The sequence below is a fragment of the Lineus longissimus genome, chromosome 2 (genome assembly GCF_910592395.1).
Source record: "Lineus longissimus chromosome 2, tnLinLong1.2, whole genome shotgun sequence".
NCBI lineage: Eukaryota > Metazoa > Nemertea > Pilidiophora > Heteronemertea > Lineidae > Lineus > Lineus longissimus.
Genome location: NC_088309.1, coordinates 8852705 through 8869449, shown reverse-complemented (window position 1 = coordinate 8869449; position 16745 = coordinate 8852705). Strand labels below are relative to the sequence as shown.

Here is a 16745-nt window from a genome sequence, read left to right as displayed (position 1 = left end):
GTTTTATTTCCGTGATTGGAAAAATTGGCATGACTTGTCTTGCTAGCAGACGATTTTTCTCAATTTTAACACATTTTCAACCGAAATTTGACCCCGGATTTGTAGTTAAGAATGACAATATAGTTCAGAGGTTTTATTGCCACACGGCAATCCCCAGGTATTACTGTTATAAACCTTAATGGTGATCTAAATCGATGTCCACATCACTTTTGTTTCATTATTCATGGTACAGGTATTAGAGGTAACACAGTAGAGTAGGTCTACACAGTATAGGCCTAGTCACGGAAGAGGAGACATCAGCATCCAAGTCCATCCTCGGTCAAGGTGCCTGACAAGGACACAACCTGGCCATAGTTGCATTGTTGTATAGTTGTAGAGCTTGGGTGGCTCATAACTCATTGCAACTCACTGGCAACTCTGAACTGATACTGTATTAACTGTGACTGTGGATGAGTTGACCAAAATGATTTAAACTGAAAGTAAACTCAGTCAAGGACTGATGACCCGTTCAACTAACAGTCCCTCATTACAGAAGGGAGGTCGTTTGTATCAAGTGAAAGTCCCTGAAGCTCAGGATGTCATTCAAAATTGAAGTGCATAACACGGGAGACAACAGACATTTAGTAAGATAAAACCTTTATTCATTCCTCAACACGTTAACTGAAACATAAAACAATTTTGATCTATTTGTATTTTCATTTCAGTTTGGCTCCAAATGAGGATGAGATTGTGACTTTAAGCCATAATGTCTATGAAAGTCACAAGAAATCACAGAAAGTTCCTCTTGTCCTTATTCATGGCTTACTTGGATCTGGAAAGAACTGGGGAATGTTTGCCAAATCTTTCAGGGAACAAAGAACAGTAGGTATCCTGTTGTAAATTGAATGAAATTGTCAAAACCAGTGCCATGGTGGGTTTTCAATCAGGGTATCTAGTCCATCTTAGTAAAATTTCAACCAGGTAAATGATTTGTCTGAGCCAACCAATCTGTTTGCCTAAATAACCGGAATATTTAGCAGAGAAGTTCCTCCAGTTTAACTTTTTTTAATATAAGATTGTTGTCGTACAAAACAATATGCCGTAAAAGGAAGCATCTGATACCACCCAGGCTCTGCTATGTCTAAACATTTGACTGAGTCCATGAAATTACCCCTATGCCGGAGTACCACAGCTGATTAAGGTGTGCTGACACAGCTGCATCTTCCCCCACTGTATTCATAATGACCATACTTAATACATTATACTTTAAAATAATAGAAAACGCCATTTATTTTCTGGTATATATTACATTAGAAAGCTGAAAATAGACAATACACTCTGTTACCAGGTAGGCCTTATTGGATGTGATGTGTTTGGGGTTACCAATTTTTAGCATTAGAGGTGTATTCCAAGCCTGGATCACCCAACAGAATAATGTGTCCAAAATTCTGTGGAAAGGCTTTCAGGTTCAAAATAAAATAGTCAGGCCTCTCAATGAAATCATTTAGGATTCACCATGCATTCCTTAATTTGGGCTTACAAAATAAAAAAGCACTGATTTGATTTTCTTCAGGTTATGACCGTTGATGTTCGTTGTCATGGATCTAGCCCCACTGTCCCAAAGATGGATTATCATCTCATGAGCCAAGATATCAAAGCATTGATGGATCATTACAAATGGAAGAAGGCCTGCATTTTAGGGCACAGTATGGGTGGAAAGATTGCAATGGTGCTAGCATTGACACAGGTTTGTAGAGTCGCAGAAAAAACCAAAGTAAAAAAGACAATTCTTTGACTGACTAATACTGTGCTTCCAGAGGGACTGTTACTGAAAATCTGGACTGTCTAGGTAGAGAATGTTTAAATCCTGTTAGCAATGGTTGATGAGGATCACTTCTTGTCTTTTGGGTGCTAAAATGGCCCATCCCAGTTGTGCCTCAGAGTATAATCCTCCAAGTTGAGACACTCATGCTAAAACATTTGCAGCATTTGGGGGTTTCAAATTTTACACCTCACCTCTTATTTTCAGCCCAATCTAGTTGATCATCTCATAGTTGCCGATTCCAATCCTGGCATGAGTACTGGTGGACAACAGATGTTTGCAATAATTGATGCATTAGCAAAAGTCAGATTTAATCACAGTGGGGCTTTACCGGCTGCCAGGAGAGATGCCGCTGACCAATTATTATCAGTTGTTAAAGTAAGTTATATTCTGTTCATAGCCTTTGTGAAAGCTGCACAACATTTGGTGACATCACTGATGCATACTCCTCTATCTTGCAAGGAACCGGTGAAAAGAGTGTACCCCATTTTCTCCCATATGCATTGCCAAAATCCTAACGCAACTTTGAAACACATTGGGCCGAATTTACAAAGGGTGTTTAGCTTAAAACAGCGTTTAATGTCTGAATAGACAGAGTCAGGGCCTTGCAGGGTTTCTTCATGAAAACCGCATTAGGCCCTGAAACTGATTATGTAGAATTTACACGCGTCTAACTCTTAAACACCCTTCGTAAATTCGGCCCATTATGTCCTTCACACAGAGCCTCTTGGACTGTAAACATCTCAGACTGTAAAACTTGCAGCCATTGGTGCATGAGCAGGAATACCTTGGGGAAGTAATGTGAAGTATTTCAATCAAATTGAAATTCCTTGGTTGTTTTAAAGTTGAACTCTAGACATACTTTTGTTTCAGGAAGCATCTGTGAGGCATTATCTTGTAATGAATGTACAAAAAACAAATGGAAAATACTGTTTCCGTACTGATCCACATGTCATCGGAAGTAACCTTGATACTATACTCGGCTTTCCACACTTCAGTGAAGAAAAGGCATTTCTTGGGAAGACTCTATTTTTGGGAGGAGCTAATTCTCGTTATATCAGGTTTGTGCGACTCTTAACTTCTTTATATTAAAGGGCATTTTTAACCAATAAACAGCTGAAATCCTGTTGATAAAACAAGGATAGATGATTGTACAAGTTTAATATTTTTGGATTGAATAGTCCGGGTATGAACCTGAAATTCAGTTCTTATGATGAAACGTGTGAGGTCTTTTCATATACATTTGTGATATTGTAATTGACAGTATTCTTAACTCTTTTCAGTGAAGACACAATGGGTGACATTGAGCGTTTATTTCCGACGGCTGGAGTCCAACACATCCCAAATGCTGGACATTGGGTACACTCCGATCAGCCAGCAGAATTCACGAGGAGGGTGAAGCAGTTTTTAGGTGATCTGTGATACTCTGGTGTGATTTGAAGTTGATGACAGCTCTTCGTGAAACTCAATTCTGAAAGAAACTCTTGAATTGACACAAACCTTGGGCACAACCCCATCCAGGCTGCAGTCCTGGCTGTGTGCAAATACTCATTTTGTTGACAGTGCATTTCTCGTGTAGGGCTTTAAAATCTTCAAATCATCAAACTTTACCAAGTCTCAACTAAAATGGCTCCATTTTTAAGGCTGTCAGTTACCTCATACCGGTAGCTAGAAAAGGGTTTATCGATATCAAGGCTTCAATTAAGCGTAGACTTCCAAGGATTTATAATGTTGCTGAGGATTCTTAAAATCAAAACTTTTTATCTTGTGATATCAGGTTAAATTATAGGCGTGAGGTTATTTAGCTGTAGAATCTATGTTACTGTTTTTGTGTGACTTATTAAACAAAAATATTATTATCTGTCCATCTTGCAGAATTCTTTTCATATCTTATGGCCTTGGTTGTCATCTGTATGGTCCTTTTGTGCCATTGCTTCATCGGCAAGTTCCAAGTTTTAGCCGATCTTGTGTGTGTTTCTACATGTAATATCCTTTAGCTGATCCATTTTGCTTGTACATATTGCCAACATGAAGACAGTATACATTGTCAAGGAAAAATGGGGACTTGATAGTTCTGTCTCCGACCAGGATTTCTGGCTATGGTCCAAAAGTCAAGGTTGTGACACATCATCGGCAGATCTGCTGGGTCGTCTATGGCCAGGCTGTGACAATAATGTGGAAAAAACTGAACAACCGAACTTAAGCAGGCACTTAGACTGGGTTCAGAGAATACTGATACATTAGACAACCCTTGCTTTCTGACCAGGTTGTGACAATCACACTCAATTCGTACTCTAAACTGAGGTTGTGTCAATACCAAGATGGCCAGTCGCTCAACCAATGACACTCGGTCTGTGCTCTTTAATTAGGAGATTGTGACAACATTGAAATGGCCAGTCAGTTAACCAATGAGATTCAATCCATGCTCTATTGTAAGGAGTTGTAACAATATCGAGAGAGTCAGTCAGTCAACCAGTGACACTCAATCTGTGCTCTGTAATAGGGAGGTTGTGACAATATTGAGACGGTCAGTCAGTCAACCAGTGACACTCAATCTGTGCTCTGTAATAGGGAGGTTGTGACAATATCGAGACGGTCAGTCAGTCAGTCAACCAATGACACACAATCTGTGCTCTGTCATAGGGAGGTTGTGACAATATTGAGACGGTCAGTCAGTCAACCAGTGACACTCAAGCTTTGCTCTGTAGCAGGGAGGTTTGGACAATATCGAGATGGTCAGTCAGTCAACCAGTGACACTCAAGCTGTACTCTGTAGTTGGGAGGTTGTGACAATATCGAGACGGTCAGTCAGTCAACCAGTGACACTCAATTTGTGCTCTGTAGTAGGGAGGTTGTGACAATATTGAGACGGTCAGTCAGTCAACCAATGACACTCAATCTGTACTCTGTAGAAGGGAGGTTGTGACAATATTGAGATGGTCAGTCGGTCAACCAGTGACACTCAAGCTGTGCTCTGTACTAGGGAGGTTGTGACAACATCGAGACAGTCAGTCAGTCAACCAGTGACACTCAAGCTGTGCTCTGTAGTTGGGAGGTTGTGACAATATCGAGACGGTCAGTCAGTCAACCAGTGACACTCAAGCTGTGCTCTGTACTAGGGAGGTTGTGACAACATCGAGACAGTCAGTCAGTCAACCAGTGACACTCGAGCTGTGCTCTGTAGTTGGGAGGTTGTGACAATATCGAGACGGTCAGTCAATCAACCAGTGACACTCAAGCTGTGCTCTGTAGTAGGGAGGTTGTGACCACATCGAGACGGCCAGTCAGTCAACCAGTGACACTCAAGCTGTGCTCTGTAATTGGGAGGTTCTGACCACATCGAGACGGCCAGTCAGTCAACCAATGACACTCAATCTGTGCTCTGTAGTAGGGAGGTTGTGACCATATCCAGAAAGTCAGTCAGTCAGTCAGTCAACCAATGACACACAATCTGTGCACTGTAGTAGGGAGGTTGTGACAATATCGAGACGGTCAGTCAGTCAACCAGTGACACTCAAGCTGTGCTCTGTAGTAGGGAGGTTTGGACAATATCGAGATGGTCAGTCAGTCAACCAACGACACTCAAGCTGTGCTCTGTAGTTGGGAGGTTGTGACCACATCGAGACGGTCAGTCAGTCAACCAGTGACACTCAATCTGTGCTCTGTAGGGAGGTTGTGACAATATCGAGACAGTCAGTCAGTCAGTCAACCAATGACACTCAATCTGTGCTCTGTAGTAGGGAGGTTGTGACAATATTGAGACGGTTAGTCAGTCAACAGCGACACTCAAGCTGTGCTCTGTCGTAGGGAGGTTGTGACAATATTGAGATGGTCAGTCAGTCAACCAGTGACACTCAAGCTTTGCTCTGTAGTAGGGAGGTTGTGACAATATTGAGACGGTCAGTCAGTCAGTCAACCAATGATACTCAATCTGTGCTCTGTAGTTGGGAGGTTGTGACAATATCGAGACGGTCAGTCAGTCAACCAGTGACACTCAAGCTGTGCTCTGTAGTAGGGAGGTTGTGACAATATCGAGACAGTCAGTCAGTCAGTCAACCAGTGACACACAATCTGTGCTCTGTGGTAGGGAGGTTGTGACAATATTGCGACGGTCAGTCAGTCAACCAATGACACTCAAGCTGTGCTCTGTAGGGAGGTTGTGACAATATCGAGACAGTCAGTCAGTCAGTCAACCAATGATACTCAATCTGTGCTCTGTGGTAGGGAGGTTGTGACAATATTGCGACGGTCAGTCAGTCAACCAATGACACTCAAGCTGTGCTCTGTAGTTGGGAGGTTGTGACAATATCGAGACGGTCAGTCAGTCAACCAGTGACACTCAAGCTGTGCTCTGCAGTAGGGAGGTTGTGACAATATTGAGATGGTCAGTCAGTCAACCAGTGACACTCAAGCTGTGCTCTGTAGTAGGGAGGTTGTGACAATATTGAGATGGTCAGTCAGTCAACCAGTGACACTCAATCTGTGCTCTGTAGTTGGGAGGTTGTGACAATATTGAGATGGTCAGTCAGTCAACCAGTGACACTCAAGCTGTGCTCTGCAGTAGGGAGGTTGTGACAATATTGAGATGGTCAGTCAGTCAACCAGTGACACTCAATCTGTGCTCTGTAGTTGGGAGGTTGTGACAATATCGAGACGGTCAGTCAGTCAACCAGTGACACTCAAGCTGTGCTCTGCAGTAGGGAGGTTGTGACAATATTGCGACGGTCAGTCAGTCAACCAGTGACACTCAAGCTGTGCTCTGTAGTAGGGAGGTTGTGACAATATTGAGATGGTCAGTCAGTCAACCAGTGACACTCAAGCTTGGCTCTGTAGTAGGGAGGTTGTGACAATATTGAGACGGTCAGTCAGTCAACCAGTGACACTCAAGCTGTGCTCTGTAGTAGGGAGGTTGTGACAATATTGAGACGGTCAGTCAGTCAACCAATGATACTCAATCTGTGCTCTGTAGTTGGGAGGTTGTGACAATATCGAGACGGTCAGTCAGTCAGTCAACCAATGACACACAATCTGTGCTCTGTAGTTGGGAGGTTGTGACAATATTGAGACGGTCAGTCAGTCAACCAGTGACACTCAAGCTTTGCTCTGTAGCAGGGAGGTTGTGACAATATTGCGATGGTCAGTCAGTCAACCAGTGACACTCAATTTTTTTTTTCATCCCATAGTCATGAAATAGAACACATGCCATAGATAATGACACGAGAAGGACAACATGTTAACTGGCCGCCATAGACAGATCTGGTAAGGCGGAGGCTGTTCCAACATCTGAATTAGGTCGTTTCTCCTTAGCCAAGATGATCTGTTCATGACATCTGGCAACACTGCTAGCCTGTCAGGTTGTAGTATCATAGATTTATGACAGAGCCATCTCTCTAATGAAAATGATATTGTGTATTTTTCAAGCGAAACATCCAAATTTGTACACATTTGACATAGTACTGGCAATTGCTTTCTTATCATGGGTGAGGGGGTCGATAAAGGTTTTGAGAAGGCTATAGGTAATTTAACTTTCAAGCTAACTTCTGGAGGTGCCAGTTCTAGAAATTACATGGCAACATCATGATGTTTTATATTTGTCAAAACTTTGATGCTGAATCGATTAGACGGAGATATTATTGAAGTAATAAATTAGACCCTCATTGATGAGATTCCAGAAGAACGGTGCTTTTTAATCCAATACATTTTCTTCACTCCTTCGGCAGTGATTTCATATACCCATTAAGAACTGCATCCAAAAACACTGTATAAGCTGATATGCAAAGGCTTTGTCTTCAAAATGCCTGTTGGACTGTGTACCAAGTGATGGACGAACTTAACGTCATTCAAGCTGGGGTTATGGGTAAAAACAAACACTGCAAGAGGAGCCAACATTTTCCGACATCAAATTATTCAAGACTCATCGATGGAAATGTGGGATCGATGGTCACTATTTACACATAGCTATACACCAGTTCATAGCACACTAAACTGTTCCAAACAGCACATTTAAATCCATGCACATTTTGTCCTTTTTAAATAATGAAAATAAAAGTTCCAAGGTCTTGATCAGTTCTCAAAATGTCCAGAACGTCTTTAGTTCGCGTGCCTCGAAAGTTTCTCAGCTGTCTAGAAGAAGTTTGCTTGGAACATGTAATGAGGCCAGCCTGCACTGAATACGCTCTGAATTTCCGGCGTGCCGAAGGGTTTAGTCCTGCAAGAACAAACAGAAATGTTCATTGCATTGATTAAATTTAACATTATACACCAATAATTCAGAGACAATGGGCAAAAAGTATTCCAAGACCAATTTTATCATTAACTTAGCTTTTGGACATCAAGACAGAGCTGGAATTCATCGTACTTGATATTCCACATGATAAACTGTTAATCTCATCTTGAGGATTATAGCAAGATTTTGAATTTTAAATGAAAGGTAAATTCTAAATCAAGCCACTTGGTATTACACGTAGAAGCCAAAATGAAACAAATAAATACATGTACAGTAGCTGAAGGGAGGCCAATGCAAGTCACAACAACTGAGCACTTTTGAAGACAAAGCCATATGGGAAGAAAATCAACACACCTAACAATAAAAAAAGGATCACATCTTTCATTCCCTTAGTGAAAAACTGCTAGTCTTAATTCACGAAAGTGTAGACATGCAATTGATTTGAAGCTGGAGGAGCAGGACCAGAGATGTGCAGTCTCCAAGGATTTTGAGATCACCAAAAGGTACTTTGTGGCAAGCTCAACAGTTGCCCTCAATGGTTGTAAGAAATCGTCCATATATGCGCAAGTCTCTCTCATGCCAGCCCATATAATTACTGTCATTTTAGTAGTGAGTACTGGTAGATCATTACATAACTGATCAAACCTGTCATCGTCCTTTCCTATTGGTCATGATTTCTGATACGAGGTCAGCATGTGATATTTTTATGACATGATTATGACCAGATATTTGGTTACACAATCACAGATAATGTAGATATTGTTTCCAAAAATAACTGCACTGATGACCAAGTTATTACCCAATTGTCGAGATCATGATTTAAATATTACATGTTTTAGCCAAGTCTTGATATTGAAAAGAAAGCCTTTTTGGTTGGAACTATTTGCATTGTAATTTCATTAATGACCTTCCTCAAGTCAAAATGTATATTTCAATCTTCAGTCCACTGGTTATTACACAGACATCTTGATTGGATGTGACATCCAATCAAAGGAGAAGTGGCTGTGATCATGATGATGCATGCCAGGCATCACACTCAACAGATGAATTTTAAATCAAACAAAAAATAAGCAACAATTCAAATTTATTAACCCATGCTATTTTACGCTACTGCAATGCAACTTACTACAATCAAAGCAATTGTCACACGCCACAAAAATATATGAGTAAATGTATATGTAGACCATCGCCTACATCTATACTAAACTACTTTCATAGGTTTAACATAATCTTTTTTTATGAATATTTCATAACTCATACATTTGTCGTACCTTTAAGTATTAATTTGATGATAACATCAACTTATATGTAACAATAACATGTATGTTGGCCTAAAGCACCAAATCGTGGCACATACATAATTCAAAAGTTACTATTAAGTTTGCAACTAACCAAAACAAACATTTCCAGTTTCACCTCCACCAAAAAGCTATACCATTTTTTAAAAGGCATGCACTCAGAAATTATCTACATGTACTGGTGCATGTTTATCTACAGGCAAGATAAAATGGATAAATCTTAAATGTCAATCGTGTTCAAAACCCCTTTTTTTCCGACTAGAAATAAAATGCACAAGTATTCGTACATCGTAAAACATATCATTGTCTTCACCAACTTCCAGAGCATTTTCATTCATACGTTGTCATCACCAAAATTTGGCCAACACCGGCAACAGCAAGCTTTTTTAAGTACTTATTTTAAAGAAATGTAACATATTTTTATTTTACAACAGTAGTAATGAAACAAACTTTAGTATACATGTAAATTCTTAATGTTGAGACTATTCACCAGAGGAGGATGGAAAAAACAACTTTCTCGAGTCGGGCACTTCGGTTAAAAGGGGGACTACAGACAGGAGCTAGGAACACTCTGGCGAAACATTACTTTTTAATAAGTCATCAACAGGAGAGCTGCACACATTCATTTGAGCAAATTACCACAGATGATGATAAAACAAAATAATTGAGCAAAGTGACCTTTTCACAAATGAAGAGTACCATTCTGGTTCACCAGAATTTTAAAAACTTTTTGTAAAATGTTAAAAGTACTTTCATTAGCAGAAAGCATGCAGTCCCTCGAACAAGAGGCCTGTTCACACCACATGCAGACTTGTGAACTGTAGGCTGGCAAGGCTGACTAAATGATGGGAACAATCATTGATGGGCCATGTTATTGAAAGATTTTAGTTCCCAAGAATAGAATGGATTCATATGGCTGGCTTTTTTAGTGCCATACTTATTGCAAAGCAGTGATGCAAAATAAAAGATTCTCATAGCATGTTTACTTAGTGTGGTTTTAGTAGACAGGAAGCAAACACGATGCAACAAAAATACATTTAAAATGTTATCAAGACAAGAATATAGGTAAGCAAGAAGCCCCAGGATCTTAAATTTTTACAATCAATGTGCCTTACTCTTCAGAATCAGGGACTTTAGCCACAACCTTATGCCAAGCATTGTTCAGAAGACCACGCACATTCCAAATGCCAGCAACACTGTCAGGCTGGGTATTGTAGGACGAGTCAGTTGCCTTACAAATGATTTCCACCTTGCCCTGGTGATTCTTAGGAATCTTTAAATCGGCTTCCCAGAGCGTCCAAGACCAGTGTCGGTTGTAGCGACTCTCGTCCTTCTGCAGGGAAGCAACTTGCCAGGTTTTACCGCCATCAAGGGAAAGGTCGACACGGATGATCCCACGGCCGCCACCGCTCCAAGCGTAGCCTTTGACTGAGACTTCTTCGTCATCATCAAGGGTCTTCCCAGGCTGTGGTACACAAATCGCTGAAGTGACTGGGGCCTCGTTGATTGGAATGGCGTTTTTGTAGTCGATCGTATCCCAGTCGACAGATGGATTGAACCCCTTATAGTCATTCTGCTGCCAATGACTCTTGCTCTCTTCGTTACTCGTGACAATCTGTGACAACCACTTGACATTGCGGGCGCCAACAGTGCCAGGAATGACAACACGGACAGGAAAGCCATGATCTACAGGGAGGTCCTCGCCGTTCATCTCATACGCCAGCAGGACATCTCCTTGCGGATTCAAGGCAAGCTCGGAAGGGACCGATGCCCCGTAATGACCACCTGCTGCAGGATCCTTATCATAACCCTCAAACTGCACGTGGGAAACATTGGGATCATCCACGTTGAAACCACAAGACTTCAATACATCCCTTAAGAGGACGCCACTCCATTCAGCATTGCTGATGGCCGTACCCTTCCACATCAATCCCTTGACCTCCTTTATCTCGGTCATCTCCGCCCTTCGGTTTCCAGCACATTCCATGGTTGCCTTTACGGTGTGCTTCTTGAACTTCTTCTTCAAATCGTTGAGTGAGAACTCCATTGTCTTCACACCTAGTCCACTCACAGTAAGTTTGTAATTCTTAGCATCAACATTTGGTACAGGAAGATGATTGCGAACAAAAAACAATTCATTCGGAGTGACAAAGTTATCTGTTAGAAGTTCAAGAGGTGTTTCTGCATTGAACGGCCTAGCAGAGTTCACTTGGAGAGCAGGATGGCGTTCAGGGTCACCAGCGAATGGATCAGAGGTATCAACATGCTTAGCCTCATCAGGTGCCATTTCACCGATTCGATACTTCTCCAACCAATGAATCACACTTGATTCTTTATGCACAGGATACATACTCCAAAATGGCTCCAATGCCCCCCCTGCAGCAAGTAACACTTTTGTGCCACCAGGGTGCATGTCTACAAACTCTGTAATATCATATACATGACCCTGATACGTTACCCAAATTCCTGTTTCCTTTGTCTTGTGTTTCGCTACCTCTGCTTTTTTGTATATCGGTGACTTCTTCGTATCAGCCGGCAGGGACTTGGCACGCACACTTTTCTTTGTGGCAAAGTAGATACCAACGATGCTAGTTCCGAGGGCGAATGCTGCAACAATATTTCTTGTAGCGGCTGAAGAAGTTCTGTGGAACTCGCTTTTAGGAACACTCTCATGGACACCCTTCTGGAACTGTAATTAAAAGACAACCTAGTTATATGTTGGATTCATGACCCCCCCCATGGTTATACACAATGATCCACCTATTGGACAATAATGGCCCAACCTCCCTCTTGAGGACACCTCTCTATTACGGACAGCAATACCCAGTCCTAATCCTATGGGTGTCCGCAATAGAGAGGTTTTACTGTACAAAATATCAAGTTAAGATTCTTGGTCGGTTGGGAAACTGATTCTCCAGTGTAACTGGTCTTTGTAGGCATTTTATCATCAATGATCACTGTGAGTGTCTCGATGGCCACGGTGTCGTGACTCGTGTCACCTGCTATCTCGGCATCTGCCTCTGCACTGGCGGCAGGGCTCTGGACTGGAGGCTACCACTCTGGCACCGCGCTGCTGAAAACTAAAAGCCAAAGGTTTGGAAAGGACCAAAAGGTTCAAGACTGGATCTATCAGTCATAGTGTCAACACAGTGTGAAACTTGTGAATGTTTCAGTGCATATTATAGGACCAAATTATATGTCCATAATGTAGTAGCCCCCCCCCCCCCCCCCCCCAGCCCCAACACTATGTTACAGTCCATATATATGTCATGCATGTTAATGTACACAACCAGCAGTACATTTTGCTGAAAAGGTGAAACACGTACCGTGTGTCCACCTCCAAAATCATTTGGCTCCCGCCGTTTTAACACATTTTGGGTTCTGAAATGACGTGTGGTTGTTAGCTGATCTAAACGCAGTCGTGAAAACGATCTGGCGATACCATTGCGAAGCAATGCGGTCGCCATAATGGTAGAAAAAGAGAAAATAAACGACTTTCTAAATTTTCGGGAAACGTCGTCGGAGACTTTAACCTTGACCTTGACCCTGAAGAAAATCACGAATGGGAAATGGCGAATGGCGAATAGAAAATAGGTGGAAGCGATCGCGATCTATCGCAAAATAATTGGAACTAAACACTTCCATAGCACCTAAGGTCACAATCAACCAATTTGATATTCGATGTTTACCATTGATAAGTTGCTACGTTCTGTATTGACTGTTATTCGCCACTCATCTGTTGTCCTACTTGCCATTCGCCTTTCACTATGGCCCACGTTCTGTCGTTACTCGTGGTCACGTGATTTTTATTCAAGATGTCAGCGCCCATAAAAACGTAAACAAGGTCATTTAAACAGCTTTCATTTTATGTGGCGTGACTGTGGCTGTGGATGAAGATCATAGTGTGACGTTGTCACCCTCTTAGTTTGACATCGGAGCAGTGGCAACATAGCACTAAAAGTTCTCATAGCAAAACACATTGACAATGATTGATTGTAGTTGAATATGCATGGTCGACCCATCCAATCCATAGCCTAGGCCCTTTGGTTTGCCAGATACGCTGGTACCACATAGGGTCGGCAAAACAAACTATCTTTACAATAGATCTTCACAGTAAAAGACGCCAGACAATGGCTCGAGAGGCATGATCTGGCGTCATTGACCATAAAAACCTATTGTAAAGATAGTTTGTTTTGCCGTACCTAGGTGGCACTGGCGTATCTGGAAGAGGGCATATTGCAATGGCATGGCATGCCACATGGGCTATGGCGTTGCCATTGGAAGCTTCCGTCACTATTAACATCTCAGAATATGACAAATGTGTAATTGATATGGCTGATGTGCCATCATGGCAATGGAGGCAGTGTTTGAATATCATGATGTGATGGCTTTGGGTATTTTTGCAAACCATTATTCACCAGACTTATGAAATGGAATTGAAGAGTGGTCAGCCACTAAATCAGTAGCCTTGATCTTCTAATCTGTGAACCCATAAATTCTATAGTAGAGTATTTTGCTGGTGTCACATTGCCCTTAGAAACATCCATATTCAGCTAAATGCTCATATCTGCTCAAATTTCCTTTCATTTTCAGGATATTTAAGTGATTATTAGAAATGCTGACAACAGGTAGAATCTGCCAAAACCAGGTGCAAAGATGTTGCTGTCTTATTGGAAGACAAAATCCTGGAGGTGCATTCTATGGTTCATATAGTAAAGATTGGAAGAACACTGGTGTCCACTATGATGTTGTAGTTGTTGGTGGAGGTCATGCTGGGACTGAGGCTGCAACTGCTGCAGCCAGGATGGGAGTCAACACCCTCCTGCTCACTCACAAAAAGGAAACAATTGGTAGGTTTGGGGAGAGAGTTGCTTTATGCCATTGGGTTTTCCTATTACTTTTAACATTATAATGTCAACCAATTGTTTTTTTTAATGTTTTGTAAACGGTCAGTAAACTTGGTTCATCTACTCTGAATTTAACTATTGGTCAATTGATGCTCACATAGACGTTCTACAGCTTACATGTATCCCAGATGTTGCCTTTGTCAAATCAAGATGACAGTAATCTATAAGTTCTAACTTCTTTCAGTTTGCACTGGAACTAGAATATGCTATTTTTGTAATATATTTTGTTATATGAGAAACACCGAACTGTGATCATTTGCTCATCTTTTAGGTGAAATGTCATGCAATCCATCATTTGGTGGTATAGGGAAAGGTCATCTGATGAAAGAGATTGATGCTTTGGATGGCATTTGTGGCAGGATATGTGGTAAGAATCAAAATGTCTACTTTAAACCTATTTAGTTTTTGCAAGCCTTAACATCTTTGCAAGTTTGCATAAAGGGGTTAAACCCTGAACATTTGCAGGATGGAGATTATTTAACTCATGTTTTTCTTTTTGAAACGTCCATCTTTATATGAGAATCAATCGTACAGAAATATCAAGAGCATATTTTTCTTAAATCTTGTGCCTTGATTTGGTTAACAGGATCTTCTTATATTTTTCAGATCAAGCTGGTGTGCAGTATAAAGTTTTAAATAAACGAAAGGGACCAGCTGTATGGGTAGGACTTTCTTATTTATTGATGTACCCAAATTTCGTGCAGATGCATCAAGCAATTAGCCTAGGTCACACCCTATGTTCATTAGGAAGGATATATTATTATAATATGCCAGGGCTTTTTAAAAGTATATGGTCTGTATTGATCGTAAGTTATGTCAATTGCACAATGATGTTATAGGATAGATTTTCCAAACAGCTTGAGGTCAGCCATAATATTAGCCTTTACCGTAATCCCTTTGTTATTGATGCTTTCAGGGCCCTCGAGCTCAGATAGACCGATCATTATACAAGCGCCACCTACAGGCTGAGATGTTCTCCACTCCGAATTTGACAATTCAAGCCTCACCGGTTGAAGATTTGATCTTGAAGGAGTCACCCAATCCTAACCATGATCTAAACAAACAGAACTGTTGCGGTGTTATCCTGAGTACGGTTCTTATACAGCATAACCTCTCTATTAAGGACACCCTCAGGACTGACAAGTGCTGTTCTTGATAATAGAGAGGTGTCCTGATTTGAGAGGTCAAATTGAATTTGGGTTCAAAACTAGAATCCTCAATAGATGGTGTCCTTAAAAGAGAGGTGTCCACATAGGGAGGTTCCACTGTATCTGATAATCCAACGGATATATCTGTTTTCATCTAGATTGTCATACTGGTGACTTAAAAGGAGAAAGTTTTTGCTGTATTCATGTTTAATTCAACAGAATTTGTACTGTCGCAAGAAAATAAGATTATCATTATCCTTATTTCTTTATTTATATTACTCTTAACACCAAGTATATTTGTTTAACACCCATAGATAATGGAGACAGAATATTGAGTGATACGGTGGTGCTTACAACCGGAACATTCCTACGAGGCCAAATCAACATTGGACTAGATGTCAGACCGGCCGGACGGTTGGGGGATGCTCCGGCCATAGGTTTGGCAAAGACACTTGATGATGCAGGGTTTAAACTGGGCAGGTTAAAAACAGGTAATTTCAATGACTATCCTGATTCAAACGCTATACAGCACTGCACGCCATATAGTTGTGTTTGGCATTGTCACTTTGGGATTCTTACTTGAAGCCAACAGTGATTTCGGCATCCCATAGTGTGGGACATTTGCAGAGATATCAAGTTCTCTTTAAAGTCTTGAGATGTAAAAGAAAACCATTATTAGTATACTTCTTCGGCCTTTGATCTTAGTAATGTGTTACTGTGGTTTCTTGTTGGTTCCGATTATGACCGAGTAATGGCCAAGGTTTTTTGGATTTGTGCTTGTTGTGCCAGCATGTCATTCTCTTTCTCACAGGTACACCACCTCGGATTGATAAAAGAACAATTAATTATACTAACCTACAACCTATGGGAGGCGATGATCCACCCATACCATTCTCTTTCATGAATGACAGGGTCTGGATAAAAGTAAGTTTTCTTCGACATGCTCTGCTTTTTGTGTTGTCAACTTACTGCTGCTTGCTGAACTTCTTGTTGTCCTTATGACGCTTTCGACTGTAATGCATCTGTCAACTTGTATCTTGTATTCCCCCTCCCAAGGGGAGGCTAGATGTACAATTTATGTTGTTTTGGTAGTAATTTCTGATATCTCTGTTGGCAGCCTGAGGACCAGCTCCTTTGTCATCTGACCTTCACGAATGCAGCTGTCGACAAGATCATCCTTGATAACCTGCATCTCAATCGTCACGTCACAGAGGAGACAGAAGGACCGAGGTAGATATATGTTTCTCTCTTGTTGTGTTCTTATTGTTTATGCACAATACCACATTTGAAGTTGTTTTCTCTTTTGATTATTGAAGCCTTCCATGCAAGAACGTGTCGCTTATTGGCGTTTTTGAGGAAACTGGC

At 41.2% G+C, this 16745-nt stretch overlaps 3 protein-coding genes across 5 annotated transcripts in view; 2 read left to right on the top strand and 1 right to left on the bottom strand.

Annotated features, from left to right (window-relative positions):
- The first annotated feature begins 24 nt into the window (after positions 1-24).
- LOC135483633 (sn-1-specific diacylglycerol lipase ABHD11-like) lies at positions 25-3631 on the top strand. The gene is made up of 6 exons (XM_064764614.1): positions 25-157; positions 705-861; positions 1553-1726; positions 2009-2179; positions 2675-2862; positions 3085-3631. The coding sequence occupies exons 1-6, from the start codon at positions 30-32 to the stop codon at positions 3221-3223; spliced, it is 957 nt and encodes a 318-aa protein (XP_064620684.1). The 5' UTR covers positions 25-29; the 3' UTR covers positions 3224-3631.
- A 3559-nt stretch (positions 3632-7190) lies between these two features.
- Positions 7191-11776, bottom strand: LOC135482528 (sulfite oxidase-like). The gene is made up of 2 exons (XM_064762629.1): positions 10441-11776; positions 7191-8009 (listed from the first exon to the last, which is right to left on the bottom strand). Exons 1-2 carry the CDS (start codon positions 11736-11738, stop codon positions 7925-7927), a joined length of 1383 nt encoding a protein of 460 aa, XP_064618699.1. The 5' UTR covers positions 11739-11776; the 3' UTR covers positions 7191-7924.
- Positions 11777-12909: 1133 nt separating this feature from the next.
- The window catches only part of LOC135482527 (protein MTO1 homolog, mitochondrial-like), a 41916-nt gene continuing 38080 nt past the window's right edge, over positions 12910-16745 (top strand). Inside the window, exons 1-8 of one of the 3 annotated variants that reach the window (XM_064762628.1) lie at positions 12910-13160; positions 13919-14175; positions 14504-14599; positions 14839-14894; positions 15149-15320; positions 15695-15871; positions 16192-16304; positions 16498-16610. In XM_064762628.1, the coding sequence (XP_064618698.1) occupies positions 13941-14175; positions 14504-14599; positions 14839-14894; positions 15149-15320; positions 15695-15871; positions 16192-16304; positions 16498-16610 (962 nt within the window). In that variant the 5' untranslated portion in view covers positions 12910-13160; positions 13919-13940. Of the gene's footprint in view, positions 13170-13194; positions 13286-13918; positions 14176-14503; positions 14600-14838; positions 14895-15148; positions 15321-15694; positions 15872-16191; positions 16305-16497; positions 16611-16745 lie in introns of those variants that run through there. The other 2 variants (XM_064762627.1, XM_064762626.1) reach the window with 2 other exon arrangements.